At 46.1% G+C, this 17672-nt stretch overlaps 1 protein-coding gene across 2 annotated transcripts in view; it reads left to right on the forward strand.

Moving 5' to 3' along the window:
• The first annotated feature begins 1651 nt into the window (after window positions 1–1651).
• Window positions 1652–17672, forward strand: part of OLFML1 (olfactomedin like 1) — a 43606-nt gene continuing 27585 nt past the window's right edge. The window contains exon 1 of one of the 2 annotated variants that reach the window (XM_044929462.2): window positions 1652–1838. Coding sequence is in view for 1 of the 2 variants with exons in the window: in XM_006041433.4 (XP_006041495.1) it covers window positions 15034–15162 (129 nt within the window). In the remaining variant the exon portion in view is untranslated. Of the gene's footprint in view, window positions 1839–14618; window positions 15163–17672 lie in introns of those variants that run through there. The other variant, XM_006041433.4, reaches the window with a different exon arrangement.

Here is a 17672-nt window from a genome sequence, read left to right on the forward strand (position 1 = left end):
TGTAGCAGAACACAGCAGAGAGGGCCACAGGCTGGGCCCTAGGACCCTGCTCCTGTCTCTGAAGCTGGGGCCACACCAGTTGCTCCCAGCTGCGTCTCACATGACGGCTGGCCTGTCTGTTCTGTGCTCCTTCCATCTCTCGGGCCAGTGTGTCCCTGAGTCTGAGGAACTGCCGTGCCTGTCACGGGGAAAGCCGTGTGGCTGGGGTGGGGCCCAAGCAGTCTGAGATTCCTATTGCCCAGACACCCAAGTGCATACCCTCTGGAGGATGGTTTTCTGATTTTCAACGAACATCAGCTCTCTGTCCACCTCTTTCAGTATTTGAGCTCCTTTTTCGGTGGGTTTGTATTTTTAACAAATGAAAGGAATTTGATTTTGAGACTCTCCCGAAGAATCTTTTAATGATCACTGATGTCTCCTGTGCATTGTAAAACCAGAACTGAAACCCTCAAAGCAGAGGAAATTCCATTCTGAATTAAATACCAGTACAGATTCTCTCCATCCACCCGCGTGAGTTCACCCTTGTTCTGCTTCTTAGCTGGAAGGAGGGAAGAGGGCAGCTGCAAAGAGAGCTCCCTGCAGGAAGGACTTCTAGATGGAGTCGTGTGAGATAAAGAAAGGGGAAAGAGTCTGCATTTGGTTCAGAGTCAGGGCAGGAAAGAGGGGAGCTGCTGAGGCTCCTTCCTGGACTTTCGTCTTCAGCAACAGCCTGTAATTCCTCGCCTCCGGCTGTAATAGAAATCTTGATCCCAGGAAGCTCTGTGGATTTGTCCATAACTCCCCGGGAAGCTCATCCCTGTGCTCCTGGTAACATCAAGTCAGAGCTGTCTGGGGCACGTACCTTCTCCAAACTGCGTAGCTCACACAAGCCAGCACTGCCCATCCACCAGGCCCACATGAGCATAGCCTAAGGTGTGGATTTCTAGGGTCTAACGCTCTGCAGACTGTGGGAACAATTTTGAAAACAAAACCACTCCATCCATTCTATCTGTTTAGTCAGTCTGGTTGAGAATATCAATTTTGGGAGGGAGGAGGGAGAAAAGTGAGAGGGTTTGTGGGCACTTTTTGTAGATGCTCATTCAATTTTTTTTCCCCCTTTGGTAAATTCTGATTGAAATCTAAATAGGAAAAGGACTAGGACCCTAGCCATAGTCAGAAAAGCCTCTGCCCTCTAGTGGAGAAAGGCTCAAACAAATACTTGTGTTGGATATTTCATTAAGTGTTTGGGCTTGGAACCCTGAACTGGTACCACCCAAGCCGGTGCTCTCTGGGGACATCAGGCGAACCCTTGGCTTTAATTCCTGGGGCTCTGTTCCCAGGGGGTTAAGTGCTCACAGGGCCCCAGAGGCCTCACTTACTTGGAACCTGCCCAGCAGAGAGGGAGAGACCAAAAGTAGGTCCTGTTCTGGGGGAGACCCGGAGCCTGGATGAGACTCAGGTTCCCTCACCCCGACCCCGTATGCTGACAACCCGGCCCCAGGGGCCACTGGGAAAGGAGCCTCAGCTGGTGACGTCATCTCCCGGCCAGCACGTCTTCTCCAGCTGCAGCCACTTCTCTCACACCACCTGAAATCACTCATCTCATTCCATCCTGGAGCCCATTAATTAGTTCCTGCCCCCCAGCTCTCCACTCTCCATTCCCAAACATCCCCAAGCTAAGCAGACATCGGCAAGACTTCAGAGGCTTTTGGCTGAAATGAAGTTACCTGGCCTGTAGGAACAGAGACTCCAAATAGGCCACCTGAGCCTGACCAGCCACAGCTGCCTTGTACAGCATTTGACTGGTGCCAGTTGGGACACTGTCCTCCAGGGAGACTCAGTTCAGAGGCAACTGGCAGGTGGGTTTCCAAAGCCAAACCAGAGAGATCACTATCCAGGGACTCTGGTGCATGTGGTATTTATTTCATAGAGCAGAGTGAGGGGAAGAGGCCCCAGAACTGAGAAGTCTGTGCTCTGAGTGGACTCAGGCCAGGAATGAGGAGGGTAGAGGGTAGGAAGAGGTGAGTGAGATCAAGGGAGCATCTTGGAATTTCTCCCTCCCGTCAGACTGTGAAGTTAATGATAAATGAAGAGGTTGGTGACACAGCAGAGGGTGTGTGGGCGAGAGGGTAACATAGGTGTTTAGACATAGCACAAGCATTTACATATGACTGTCTTGTTTGTTACCTTCTTGGGGATTCTTCCGGACTTCTATTTCTTTACACAAATGTCTAAAGAGTTTGAAATGATTCCCCAAATATCTCATTATCCACTAGAAAAATACCAACCTGCTTCAATAATCTCTTACCCCCCAATTCTCAGAACACTCTTCTTACTGTCTAATTTAAGTCCCTTCTGCAATATGTCTGTTCCTTTTTATTACATCCTGAAATGGCAGTTAGTTTCTGTGGCCACTTCCTATGGCTTCATTTCCACCTCCTTCCTTTTCACATAATCCAAAGATTTGAAAAGATGAGAAAAGCAAATTAACATGAAAATTAATACGTGGAGGGGAAATCACAGAACTTAAAGAAAGGAAGAGGCTGTTTCAAGTCACCCAAGCGCATCATATTTACATACAAGGAGAAGACTCTTGAGAGTCCCTTGGACTGCAAGGAGATCCTACCAGTCCATCCTAAAGGAAATCAGTCCTGAATATTCATTGGAAGGACTGATGCTAAAGCTGAAACTCGAATACTTTGACCATCTGATGCGAAGAACTGACTCATTGGAAAAGACCCTGATGCTGGGAAAGATTGAAGACAGTCAGAGAAGGGGATGACAGAGCATGAGATGGTTGGATGGCATCACTGACTCAATGGAGATGAGTTTGAGTAAACTCCGGGAGTTGGTGATGGACAGGGAAGCCTGGCATGCTAGAGTCCATGGGGTCGCAAAGAGTCAGACACAACTGAGTGACTGAACTGAAACCCACATCATCAGGCTTACCTGGTGGCCCAGTGGTAAAGAATCTGCCTGCAATGCAGGAGCCACAGGAGATGGGGATTCGATCCCTGGGTCAGGAAAGTCCCCTGGAGTAGGAAATGGCAACCCCCTCCAGTATTCTTGCTTGGAAAATTCCATGGGCAGAGGAGCCTGGCAGGCTACAGTCTGTGGGGCCAAGAAGAGTCAGACACGACTGAGCGACTGAGCCACCAACCCCCATCTTCACAACTGGATTCTTTTATATTGCTAAGTGGGTGGGTGGGTTAGTGAGTGTGGGTATGTGTGAGTGCTAGTAAATTATAAGCTCCTTGAGGGCAAGGTCATGTCCTCTTATTTTCATAGCACATTGGCTTCAATAAAAGGGATTGGCTTCATGCAGCCATCCCTTAGCATGCTTATTATAAACTATGCTTAACATTCTTTTTCCTGGAGGAAGAAGTGGCAGCCCACTCCAGTATTCTTACCTGGAAAATTCCATGGACAGAGGAGTCTGGCGGGCTACAGTCCATAGAGTCACAAAGAGTAGGACACAACTGAGCGCCCACACACGCATGCACTGTCCTTTTTTGGCACTAAAACCAGCCTCTTAAGGATTCTAGCTCTGGTTTTCTTGTATACTGAAAGGCACTAACCCTGATATTTTTTGACAATATGGTATTTCAATCGCCCTCTTCATTCAGTCCCCCCCTCCATCCCAAGTTGTCTGCATTTTCAAGGTTTGACCAGTGTCCTCCAATCATGGAGGCTAGAGGATTCAGATTTATCTTTTGCTGTCTTTCTGAGGGTGGAACAGAGGTAGAAAGGAAGATGGTTTCCTTCTTGAAATGTAGAAGACCCTCTGGAGTTTTATGCTCCCTATTCAGGGAATCCTTTACAGCCCAGTGAGTGAGTGATAGTCGCTCAGTCATGTCCAACTCTTTGCGACCCCATGGACTATAGCCTATAGCCTGCCAGGCTCCTCTCTCCATGGAATTTTCCAGGCTAGAATACTGGAATGGGTTGCCATTTAGCCTAAGAGGAAACAGAACAAACTTCAGACCCTGAAAAGTCCTTCCTGACCTTCTCTGCCTGTCAAAACTGGCCGAGTTTCCTTGGGGCAACTTGGGGCAAAGATTGGTGAGCAGTGCAGATGGTACTGGGGCAGCACTTGGAAGACAGTGAGAGAGAACAGAGTGAGATTCCCAAGTTAGCCTATCTGAGCAGGTCCCAAAGGACTCTACTGGGGTCACTCAGTAGGGTCCCCCTTACCCACTATTAAGGCATGAACCTGGAGTAAAGATACTAGACACCAAAGTCTAGAAAGGTGCTAAGATTGAAATCAGAATAATGAGCCCCAATCCAATTCTAGATTCTATTACAACGCAGAGCCAGAAGGAGTGACTGAAACAGATCATGAGCCCAGGAGACGGGGAGATGCAGAGAAGCTAAGTAGTACAATTAGGAGGTAGCCTCAAATATTTTGTGAAGCCTGAGTTTAAATAATCCCAGACTATTTCACATGCCTTGAAGGTTGTGTTTAGTCGCTAAGTTGTGTCTGACTCTTTGAGACCCCATGTTCTGCTAGGCTCCTCTGTCCTCCACTATCTCCAGGAATTTGCTCAAATTCATGTTCATTGAGTTGGTGATGCTATCTAACCATGTTAACCTCTGCCATCTTCTTCTCTTTTTGCCTTCAAACTTTCCCAGCAATCTTTCCAATGAATTGGCTCTTTACATCAGGTGGTCAAAGTATTTGAGGGTACCAGCATGATAATGAGCCAGTTTTTTCCTAAAAGGATTGGGTGAATCAGAGAAGGAAAGGGAAAAAGATAAAATATAAAAAGCAGATCCTAGAACTAAAAATCCCAGTTGTCCTTATCCAGTAAGTACCAAAGCAAATGCCTCAACATACCTTAATCTCTGAGAGACCCCTGTACACAGTATGATAGCTAATCTTCATAATGTCATCTTATGTTGTTAAGAAAATAATAATTGGCTTTTAAAGAAAATAACGAATGGCTGTAAATATTTGAAAGATAGTTGGGAAGATTTCCATGAAAATATTTAAGGTTCAAAATATTTTTACGTTTTCCAAGGAAATAAAAAATTTGTGCTTTCTGAAAATTGGCTTATGAAGAATATCTCATTCCCCAGCAAGGATAGAGAAATGAGGCTTTGTGTCCTTAGCAATGCATGGCTTGTAAAACTGACACGACTAGGGCTCAGTCTTTGTAGGCTTGTGGGCTGTGTTGAACCACAGTGAAATGGGCTCACATCTGTCCAGCTTTCTGGGGGGTGGAAGGCCCTGAGCCCTTCAAAATAAAATAAGATTTTAAGTCAGTGCTAAAATCCATGAAGTGGGTGTGGGTGTCTGTAATGGAGCTGACGTTTGTACATCATCCGTGTGAATTTCCACGTGTCTTTCAGAGAGCCTGCTAAGTGGCATGTCCTGGCTGCCAGATGGGAGTGAGCATGGTTTAGATAAGGGACCAGTTCTGGAGGCAGTTCTGAGCCCAGCTCAAGAGGAAAGGTGCCTTTCTTTCTTTCAGGAGTTAGTCTAAGCAGGGTTGTATGTCTGCACAAGGTTCTAAGGGCTGAGTGGGATACCTATGGCAAACACAAGCAGAGTAGCAGAAATCAGATCCCAAAGAGGCATGCTCAAGCCCGAGAGGTGTCTTGCTGGCCAGAGCTACTCTTAAATGGCTATCTGCACTACCTCTACCAGAAGGGTACCTCACTCACCCCCCTCCTTGGCCTACTTTCTACTTCAGCTATAGATCCTCGTTCAGGGGTAACTTACTTGCAAAGCCTTCCCTGAGCCTGAGGAATTTATTAGGGAGGAATAGGCAGACAGCCAGGGCTTCAAAACAGCAGAATTACATAATGAGGTTTGCAGACTGTCTCCATCACCCTGTCTGCTGTCTGATTGTTAGACTAGAGGGGTCTGCGTGGAGGCTGTTGGAAACAATGCAGAATCTGGCCATCAGCCTGACTCCTCCCTCTTCTTACCCCTCATTTGGTCAGGAACCAAGTTCTGCTGATTCTATATTCTAATATTTCTCAAAGACTTCTGCAGTTCTTTGATGTTCTTTACAATGCATGTTATCTCCCCCATACCACCAATTCTCCAGCATCAGCCGGGTATCCTCCAGTTCAATTCTGATACCATCTACCTGGGGGTAGGGTCAAGTCCCATAGGTTCAGGCCTCAGTCCCACAGGACTGTCCCACTTCAGATGCCAGTCACAAGTCCAGGTTGTCACGTCACCTGTGCTTCTGACCATCTGGCTATCAATCAGTGGTTCCCACAATCACCTTCTTGAGTTTGCTTAATTTTCTGGAGCAGCTTACAGAACTCAGAGAAACATTTTGCTAGATGACGTGTGTTTTATAAAAGGACGTAACTCAGGAGCAGTCAGATGGAAGCGGTGCAGAGTGCAAGGCGTGGGGAAAGGACGTGGCCCTTCCCTGCTCGCTGGATCAGCCTCTCCTGAATCTCCACATGTTCACCAGCTGGGAAGCTCTCTGAACTCTTTCTCCTTTTTTGATTTTCTGGAGGCCACTTTACAGAGACATGGTTGATTAAATCATTGGCCATTGGCTGTTGTTTTTCAGTGGCTCAGTGTGTGTGACTCTTTGTGACCCCATGGACTGCAGCACCCCAGGCTTCCCTGTCCTTCACCATCTCCCAGAGCTTGCTCAGACTTATGTCCATTGAGTTGGTGGTGCCATTGGTGACTAATGTCAACTTCCAGCCCCTCTTCCCTCTCCCAGATAAGGGGATGGAAGCGAGAGTTTCAACACTTTAATCACAAGACTGGCTCCACCAACAACCAGCCTCCATCCTTAGGTGATTTCCAAAGCCACCTCATACATAACAAAAGACACTTTCATGGCTCTCATTAAAAAAAAAAGAAAAGAAACCCTCCAAGGATTTTAGGATCTCTGAACCAGGAACAGTGATGGAGGACTGAATACATGTACTTCTTATCATCAATCACAATACCACAACATCCATTTGCCTCTCACTCCGCTGACACGACTTTCATTCTGGCCCTCATGAGCTCTCCATGAGCTACTGCAGCGTCCTCATCTCCCACCTTGAATTCAGTCTTGTTGCTTTAACGTAGCCAACAAAGGTCTGTCTAGTCAAGGCCATGGTTTTACCAGTAGTCATGTATGGATGTGAGAGTTGGACTGTGAATAAGGCTGAGCACCGAAGAATTGATGCTTTTGAACTGTGGTGCTGGAGAAGACTCTTGAGAGTCCCTTGGACTGCAAGGAGATCCAACCAGTCCATTCTAAAGGAGATCGGTCCTGGGTGTTCTTTGGAAGGAATAATGCTAAAGCTGAAACTCCAGTACTTTGGCCACCTCATGTGAAGGGTTGACTCACTGGAAAAGACTCTGATGCTGGGAGGGATTGGGGGCAGGAGGAGAAGGGGACGACAGAGGATGAGATGGCTGGATGGCATCACTGACTCGATGGACATGAGTCTGAGTGAACTCCGGGAGTTGGTGATGGACAGGGAGGCCTGGCGTGCTGCGATTCATGGGGTCGCAAAGAGTCGGACACGACTGAGCGACTGAACTGAACTGAACTGAGCCTCCAGAGAGGTCTCTCTGAAATACAGATCTATTTGTGTAACCCACTTCCTTGAAACTCTAATTGTTCTCTCATTCTTCTTCCCATAGCATCTAAAATATCTGGTGTGTATGTCTTACAAACGTGGCAAAGTCTGGCCTCTGCTCATCCTCCTGAAGCGGGTGCTATGGCATGTTGCCCAAACCTACCCTCAGGGTAAGGACACTCATTCTCTGAGTTGTGTGAGTGTTGCCACTGACAGCTCACAGCTGAGTCCTTCTCCAGGCCTTGTCCTCAGCCAGAGGAAGCTGCTGCACTTGAGGCTGTCTATGCTCCCTTCCCAGGAACAGCCCTCACCACTGAGTGCTCAGTGTGCGCTACGAAGCCATTGGCCCCTGGCCTCCTTGCAGGACACATCTGAAGGACCCGTCTAGGGCCAGAACTCCTTGTGGGATTGGTTGGGGCCTGTGTTGCAGCTGCATTTCAGTTTAACTTCTCTCTTTGCCCACTCATGCTCCATTCATCCTCCCACAGGTATTGTTCTGGAGAATACAGCCCCAGAAATGTCTTGCATTTGTAGGGGAGCAAAATTTGCCACCCTAAAAGCTCTTTGGCATTTGGATTATTTCAAGTTAAAAGCAATCAAGGCCCAAGACTCAAGAAGAACCTTTGACCTTGCCCCTAATTACCTCAAAGAACGAACATAGAGGACCACTTCCCTTATCAATTTACTTATTGAGAGCGTCCTGCAGACCCCCACTGCAGTCTCTCTCCTTTCTGTCCTCATATTGCTTCCTCTGCAACTCAGCGCACGCGCATTAATTTGCTGGGGCTGCTGTAACAAAGTACCACAAACTAGGGAGCTTAAAAAACAGGAAATTACTTCTCATAGTTCCGGGACCAGAAGTTCAGGTTCAAAGCGTCAAGAGATTTGGTCTCCTCCAAGGAGTCTGTCCTTGGCTTGCAGGTGGCCTCCTTCTTACTGTGTCTTCACAGGGTGTTTCCCTTGGTGTCTCTTTTTAGGTTCAAGTTTCCTCTTTTTATTAGGACACTGTGAGATTAGATTAGGGTCCACCCCAGTGACCTCATCACCCTTTTAGAGGCTCTGTCTCCAAGCGCAGTCACATTCTCAGGCACTAATCAGCTAGGACTTTAACATCTGAAGGTCACAGGGCACACAGTTCAGCCCATGACACGCCTATGTTTCTTTTCCTCCTCCTTCCTCCCTGCCACCCCACGGGCAGCCGGCCCACATCTCCCCATCAGGGAACCCATGACCAAATGAACCTACCTCTCAAATTGCCGAGATTCAGACTTCAACATGCCCCTGGAAACAGGTAAATGAGGAGGTTATTCTGCCTGGGGTGGAGGTGAGGAGGTGGTAGGAAAACTAGAAGTCTTCAATTTCATAGAGAATGTTGGGGAAATTAGATGTGGCTCTTGTAGAGGATTAATGTGGGGGATGATAAGAGCTAAAGTAAGAGGGTATAGAGGAGCAGAATTTGCTGCCCCAAATTGTGTCACTTTGCCAAGAGGATTAATTTAGGCTGATTGTTTTGATTTTCAGGCTGCACCACCCAAACTTAGTTCCTTGACTAGGGCTGGAACCCATGCCCCCGGCAGTAGAAGCGTGGAGTACTGACCACTGGACCACCACTGAAGTTCCACTTAAGCTGATTGTTTTTAAGGTCCCAAAAGACTCAGAAAGACCATTTCAGCCTCAGTTCAGTCACTCAGTCATGTCCGACTCTTTGTGACCCCATGGACTGCAACATGCCAGGCCTCCCTGTCCATCACCAACTCCCAGAGTTTACTCAAAGTCATGTCCACTGAGTCGGTGATGCCATCCAACCATCTCATCCTCTGTCGTCCCCTTCTCCTCCCACCTTCAACCTTTCCCAGCATCAGGGTCTTTTCCAATGATTCAGTTCTTTGCATCAAGTAGCCAAAGTACTGGAGTTTCAGCATCAGTCCTTCCAGTGAATATTCTGGACTGATTTCCTTTAGGATGGACGGGTTGGATCTCCTTGCAGTCCAAGGGATTCACAAGAGTCTTTTCCAACACCGCAGTTCAAAAGCATCAATTCTTCAGCACTCAGCTTTCTTTGTAGTCCAACTCATGTCCATACATGACTACTGGAAAAACCATAGCTTTGACTAGATGGACCTTTGCTGGTAAAGTAATATCTGCTTTTTTATGGAGAAGGAAATGGCAACCCACTCCAGTACTCTTGCCTGGAGAATCCCTTGGACAGAGGAGCCTGATGGGCTATAGTCCATGGGGTCTCAGAGTCGGACACGACTGAGCGACTGACACACAAAATTGAGGAAATACTTGACGGCACAAGGGTACACTTTATCTACTCTGCCATCTCCTGCAGGAAGCAGAATGGGGCAGGCAGCACCTGGAAGGCAGGATGGCTCCCCAACCCCCATCCCTTCTGGAAGTCTTAGGGCCTCAGTGCCTGCAACAGCTGCCCTTGGGCAAATAAAAGACTAAGTTGTTTACTAGCAAAATAAATAAATAAAAAGTAATAGCTCTGCTTTTTAATACACTGTCTAGGCTGTTCATAACTTTTCTTCCAAGGAGCAAACGTGTTTTAATTTCATGGCTTCAGTCACCATCTACAGTGACTTTGGAGCCCAAAAAAATAAAGTCTGTCACAGTTTCCCCATCTATTTGCCATTAAGTGATGGGACCAGATGCCATGATCTTAGTTTTCTGAATGTTGAGTTTTAAGACAAATTTCTCACGCTCCTTTCACTTTCATCAAGAGGCTCCTTAGTTGTTCTTTGCTTTCTGCCATAAGGGTGGTGTCATCTGCATATCTGAGGTTATTAATATTTCTTCCAGCAGTCTTGATTCCAGCTTGTGCTTCATCCACCCCAGGGTTTCTCATGATGTACTCTGCATATAAGTTAAATAAGCAGGGTGACAATATACAGCCTTGACGTACTCCTTTTCCTGTTAGGAACCAGTCTGTTGTTTCACATCCAGTTCTAACTGTTGCTTCTTGACCTGCAAACAGACTTCTCAAGAGGCAGGTCAGGTGGTCTGGTATTCCCATCTCTTTAAGACTTTTTCAGTTTGTTGTGGTCCACACAGTCAAAGGCTTTGGCATAGTCAATAAAGCAGAAATAGATGTTTTTCTGGAACTCTCTTGCTTTTTCAATGATCCAGTGGATGTTGGCACTTTGATCACTGGTTCCTCTGCCTTTTCTAAAATCAACTTGAATATCTCGAAGTTCACAGTTCACGTACTGTTGAAGCCTGGCTTAGAGAATTTTGAGCATTACTTTACTAGCGTGTGAGATGAGTGCAATTGTGCAGTAGTTTGAGTGTTCTATGGCATTGCCTTTCTTTGGGATTGGAATGAAAACTAACCTTTTCCGATCCTGTGGCCACTGCTGAGTTTTCCAAATTTGCTGGCATATTGAGTGCAGCACTTTCACAGCATAATCTTTTAGGATTTGAAATAGCTCAACTGGAATCCATCACCTCCACTAGCTTTGTTTGAGTGATGCTTCCTAACGCCCACTTGTCTTCACATTTCAGGATGTCTGGCCCTAGGTGAGGGATCACACCATCGTGATTATCTGGGTCTTGAAGATCTTTTTGTATAGTTCTTCTGTGTATTCTTGCCACCTTTTCTTAACATCTTCTGCTTCTGTTAGGTCCATACCATTTCTGTCCTTTATCGAGCCCATCTTTGCATGAAATGTTCCCTTGGTATCTCTAATTTTCTTGAAGAGATCTCTAGTCCTTCCCATTCTATTGTTTTCCTCTATTTCTTTGCATTGATCCCTGAGGAAGGCTTTCTTGTCTCTCCTTGTTTTTCTTTGGAACTCTCCCTTCAAATGGATATATCTTTCCTTTTCTCCTTTGCCTTTCCCTTCTCTTCTTTTCACAGCTATTTGTAAGGCCTCCTCAGACAACCATTTTGCCTTTTTGCATTTCATTTTCTTGGGGATGGTCTTGATCCCTGCCTTGTGTACAATGTCACGAACCTCCGTCCATAGTTCTTCAGGCACTCTATCAGATCTAATCCTTTGCATGTATTTGTCACTTCCACTGTATAATCAGAAGGGATTTGAGGGATTCCCTGGTGGCTCAGACGGTAAAGTGTCTGCCCACGATGCAGGAGACCCAGGTTTCAATTCCTTGGTCGGGAAGATCCCTTGGAGAAAGTAATGGCAATGCACTCCAGTACTTTTGCCTAGAAAATTCCATGGATGGAGGAGCCTGGTGGGCTACAGTCCATGGGGTCACAAAGAGTTGAAGACGACTGAGTGACTTCACTCACTCACATACCTGAATGGTCTAGTGGTTTTTCCTATTTTCTTCCATTTAAGTCTGAATTTTGCAGTAAGAAGTTCATCATCTGAGCCAGTCAGCTCCTGGTCTTGTTTTTGCTGACTGTATAGAGCTTCTCCATCTTTGGCTGCAAAGAATATAATCAGTCTGATTTTGCTATTGACCATCTGGTGATGTCCATGTGTAGAGTCTTCTCTTGTGTTGTAGGAAGAGAGTGTTTGCTATGACCAGTGCATTCTCTTGGCAAAACTATTAGCCTTTGCCCTGCTTCATTCTGTACTCCAAGGCCAAATTTGCCTGTTACTCCAGGTGTTTCTTGACTTCCTACTTTTGCATTCCAGTCCCCTATAGTGAGAAAGACATCTTTTTCAGGTGTTAGTTCTAGAAGGTCTTGTAGTCTTCATAGAACCATTCAACTTGAGCTTCTTCACATTACTGGTCGGGACATAGACTTGGATTACTGTGATATTGAAAGATCATTTGACTTGCCCTAATTGCCTAAAAGCATGTAGATAGAGGACCTCTTCCAGGAAGGGAGCTATGGCCATAGATAAGGAAGTATGAACTAGGTGTGTAGATAGGAAGCAATCTAGGAAAATTTGTTAAAATCCCTCTTTGTGGCCCAGTGTCTCTACAAAGCCCAGCAAACATTTGTTTACCAAACACTTGCTTGTTCATCTCTATGTATATTGCCTTCTCCCCTTTTGAAGTCCTAAATCACTACACAACCACTTTTGTCTTTAGCTGAAGATGGTATTTAAGGTAAGAGCTTCAGTAGTTTTGGTGAGTTACTCTGTTTTCCTGGGGTTTTCTCCCATATACACATATGTACATATATTTTTAAATTTTTTGTTTGATTTTCTCCTATTAATCTGTCTCATGTCAATTTAATTCTTAGAACCAGCCAGAAGAACCTAGAAGGATAGAGAAAAATTTCTTCCTCCCCACAAGGGGTTGGCTGAGGTCACATTTTCAAGCACTTTCCTTTTGGCATAAAAGCAGCCAATGTTTTATCTGAAGAGACATAGGTAACTAGAGACCACTCCACTCAGTCAAGCAGGAAACAATACAGTTTTACAAAAAGGTTGGAAGGTTGGAGGATGATTTTAAGGCAAAGAGCTATTGGGGGTGAGGGAACAGGAGTGGTGAATAGAAAAAAGAGAAGAGAGATTTCCTGTTCAGAGCCAAATGATGAATTCTAGTATCCCAAATGGGGTGCTGTTGAGTTGGCCTCTGCCTTCTCAAGAATATAAGTTCTCCTCCATACAGACTTCCCCGAGTCCACCAGCACCTCTCAGTAAAGTGCAGGGTGCAGGCAGTAGAGCTGCTGCTCCTGCTAAGTCGCTTCAGTCGTGTCCGACTCTGTGACCCCATAGACAGCAGCCCACCAGGCTACCCCATCCCTGGGATTCTCCAGGCAAGAACGCTGGAGTGGGTGGCCATTTCCTTCTCCAAATTGAGTGTCTATTTCATTGTAAAAATAATGTAACCATGCTATAGAAAACCAAGAAAAAGTGTACCCCAAGAAAATGCCGCCTCCTAAAAATCGTGTTTCATCTTCACTGGATCTTATCCATCTTAGTTCACTATCTCACAGTTAGGAATTGAGGCATTCATCAAGAAAATCGACCAGAGCACTGTTGACATAAAACTTTATTTTAAAAAGGCAAGCATGAGAGTTTTCCAAAAGAGCCTTCTTACTTGGGGAAGGAGGCTGAGCGGGCAGTATTTTTCATGAGAATTTAAGAGGAAGGGTGAGCAGAATATCACCTATTTCAGAGAATTTCTTTGCCTCTTGATGTCCACAGAGAATTTGTTCTAGGACCAGCCCATTCCCCGTCCTGCATCCCAAAGACATCAAAATCCCACAGTACTCACATCCCCTTACATGACGTGACTTAGTACACTTACATCTGCAGACATAGGGGCCTGAACGTCGTCAAAGATAGTTCTTAGAAATAGGGATTGTCCTTAAGGATGAGGAACCGTTGTCTGCGATGATACCAAGAGGGTGAGGAGGGACAGTTAGGGGCTAAAGTCACTTGAAAGAGAGGTAGGGGAACAACTAATGGGAACAAGGACATGCAGGGGCCACGCTGGAAAATTCTTTTAGTGTCTCTTGCAGGGATCAAATACAAACCCAGGTCTCTGACTCCTGGTCAGAGTTCTTTTCACTTCTCATAGATGCCCCAACCTTCTCCACTTTGGTGATTGAGAAAGAACCATGAGTATCCTGGACCCAACCACAGAAGGAGAGGTTAAGATAAGTAGGCCTGAACAGAAAAGGCAAAAAATCTGAAGATTTTACCACTTTGTACTAAGAATGTGAGTTGAGTCCTTTGTATGGCTGGCTTGTTGCTTCTGGTGAAGGGAATTCTGTTACTGGAGAGTGAAAAAACTCAAGGACTTCCTCACTAAGGAGTTCAATTCCTGATGGTTTGGCTCTGAAAGTGCCCCTGTATCAGCAATTGTTTGGTTCTTAATGAAACTCTTCTGAGCTTGAGTTTCAGATCCCTCAGCTATCTCCCTAGGTGGCTAGGCGTGTGGCCCATTGGAGCTCTCTTCCCCAAGGGGCAATGGGGCCTGTGCCCTGCCTGCCCCAAGACGGAGGTGTAAGAGAGCTTTCATTTTTTTTTCCCTTGCTGTGCCTTTAAGAGCTGCAAGAATGCAAAGAGAGTCTGGAGGCGGGGTGGGGTCTCCCATCAGGATTTCTGGGAAAAGGATCTCGGGAATTTTGGCCAGAAACTAAAATGAGAGTCCAGCTCTGAGAAGTTGGGGGTGGTGTGTATGGGGTCAGGGCTGTGATTGGACTGCAGAGTTCTCTAGGGAGGAGGAAAGCAAAAGTAAAAAGAAAAGAGCGGGGCAGAGGGGAGAAATCCTCCCGGCCCCCCTCCCCACCCCATGCACACTCACCCATGCCTGAAGAGGGGGCGGCCACTATCTGCAGAGGGTCCCCATGTGTCAAAGGTGATGGCAGCAGATGCTGGACCCAGGGAACTCTCTACCCCGAGTTGGCCTGCAAGGCCTCCGGGGACGGACTTGCCAACAGCTGGACTTGATCACCAGTTTGCAAAGTGAGATCACGCATCAGAGGGAGTAACTAGCAGACTTTGCTGGCTGTTTTTGGAGGATTTTCTCAGCAGCGGCTAGAAAGCAGGAGACCACCACCCGAACCCTTGAGTCTTCAAGAAGCAGCAGCAGAAGAGATTCCCTCCCTGGGTGTTTTGCAGGATGATGCTGGCTCTTAGGCGAGCTTGCATTTTCAGGGCTCTGGTCTTCATGGCCTTCCTGCCCCCACCGCAACGCGCCCAGGACCCAGCCATGGTGCACTATATCTATCAGCGCTTTCAAGTCTTGGAGGTAGGTGGCACCCATGCCCCTGACCCAGGGAACCTGCCTCCCAGAAGTCACTTTTTCTTACCCATGCTTCCCTCCCTACTGGGATGTGTTTTTCCAGATAGTGAATGATAAGACTGCTAAGGGTACACTGAATATTTTTCATTGTCTAGTGGTTTCTTGAGCAGGGCTTTCCTCTGTTGCCTGATCTGGCAGTTTCTCTCATCTGTAAAATGGGGCCATTAATAGAATTTACCTCTTACTAATATTCAGAAGATTTAATCAATTAATTCCTACTTAGAACCTTGCCTGGCATGGGGGTAAATGTCTAAAATGTTATTATTCAATTGCTCAGTTTTTAAAATAGGAAAATTAAACATTTTGGTCATGTTTTCTTCATGTTTTACTATATCAGGAGGACAGCACATTTTAGTTTTCTTTGTGTCTTTTAATGGTGAGACTTTAGGTCACTCTAAATAGTCATGATGTTGGCTTACTGAGAAGCTCGTGCTTCTTTTGCTGAACTGGATTTGGTTTTAGAAATGAGCAGGTTTCAGCAGTGTTAAACAGAGAGGAAGTTTCGGGGCCTTTTCCCCAAGCGTTGTAGCTGCCACTTCATTAAAATTTGCAAAACCCAACATTTTTGCAGCAGGGACAGACTCCCTGGGGCAAATGTAACCCTCTGTCCTAACCTTTAACACACCCTGGCATTGACATCAGCTATTTCTTATGTCCCGCCTTGCTTTTGTACAAGTTAAATTTTGATAAATTATTTCCCTTCTCTGAAAGACACGCTTATCTCTGGTATTTAGTTTCTACATTTCCTGAAAACTCTTTAAGTCCAAACTATTTGGTTGAAATAGAACTAAGTGTTCTATTTCAGGGTAGAACACTTCCTCAGAGCAGGCTGCACTGGGTTTCTGAGGTCCTGTGAACCGAGGCCTGAGAGCCACAGATGGAATGTTCCCAGGCCAATGGCCTCTTGCCGCTGCCTCACTGGTTCTCTCCTCAGAGACCTTCCCGATCTCACTTTCTTACGTGTGCCTGAATTATGCTCAACTGTGGTCCCTCTTCATTTGCCGCAGCCCTGCCTTGGGGTTCAGTGCCAGTTTCATCCCTGCAAGCTTTCCACAAGACTTGAGTCTGCCTGCAGACAAGGGTATTGAGTACAGATGGATACGTTCATAGCTATGAAGGTGGACTGAAAAGAAGAGGGTGTGATTCATGTAGGTCTTCCCACCCTGACTGTGGTGACCTCAGGAGGAAGCCAAGTCCCAGGTGGCTCCACCGTTGGCCAGGCAAACACGTGCAAAGTGATGCGATCCCACATCCAGGGGTGTGTGGGCGGTGGGGGTGGGGTAAGAATAAAAGAGGATAGATTTAGGCAATTTCTCTCTCCTCTCTCTCTTTCCCTCTCATCCTCTCTGTTTCTGTCTCTGTCTCTCTCCCTCCCTCTCACACACCTTTCTCTTTCTCAATCTCTCTTTCATTCTTCACTGAACAGTCTTACATCCTGCTGTTCGAAGTATATATTTATACAGCTTTTGTGGAGAGCATTTTGGTAAACCACCAGATGGTCTTTAAGTATACATCCTGACCCAGAAACCCATCCCATTTCCTTCATTCACTTATTCCTTTTTTAAAAATATTTTTTTAAGCTATTTGTCTTTGGCTGCTCTGGATCTTTGTTGCTCTGCACGGCTTTTCTCTGGTTGGAGCTGGTGGGGGCCACTCTTCGTTGCCGTGCTCGGGCTTCTCGCTGTGGTGGCTTCTCTTGTTGAGCACAGGCTCACAGTGAGCCAGCCTCAATACTTGCCGCACGTGGGCCCAGTAGTTGCGGCTCCAGGGCTCTAGCGAGCAGGCTCAGTAGCTGTGGTACACGGGCGTAGTTGCTCCATGGCATGTGGAATCTTCCTGGACCAAGGATTGAACCTGTGTCCCCACAATGGCAGGCAGACTCCTAACCACTGAACCACCAGGGAAGACCCCTTAACTTATTCTTTTATTCAGTAAGTTCTTATTAAGTGTGACTATGTGCCAGGTGCTGGGGGTGGAGCTTACATCTGGAAATGTATCCTAAGAAAATAATCAGAGAAGTATAAATGTGTAAAGACAAAGATTTTCTTCACCCTTGTTTAAGTGGCAGATCATTGAAAACTATGTAAATGTCCATTATGTTTATGTGTATGTCAGTCGCCCAGTCACGTCTGACTCTGCACCCCATGGACTGTAGCTCACCAGCCTCCTCCGTCCATGGGATCCTCCAGGCAAGAATACTAGAGTGGGTTACCATTTCCTTCTCTAGGGGATCTTCCCAACCCAGGGATCGAACCTGGGTCTCCCACATTGCAGGCAGATTCTTTACCATCTGAGCCACCAGGGAAGCCCAAATGTTCATTAGAAAGACTCTAATCAATTTAATGGAATTATGTTATTAAAATTATGGTATAAATATATATTAATTTGTATTGAAATATGTTCACAATATATCAGCAAATTAAAAATGTTATAAAACAAACATGTAGCAAAATCAC

The sequence above is a fragment of the Bubalus bubalis genome, chromosome 16 (genome assembly GCF_019923935.1).
Source record: "Bubalus bubalis isolate 160015118507 breed Murrah chromosome 16, NDDB_SH_1, whole genome shotgun sequence".
Taxonomy (NCBI): Eukaryota; Metazoa; Chordata; class Mammalia; order Artiodactyla; family Bovidae; genus Bubalus; species Bubalus bubalis.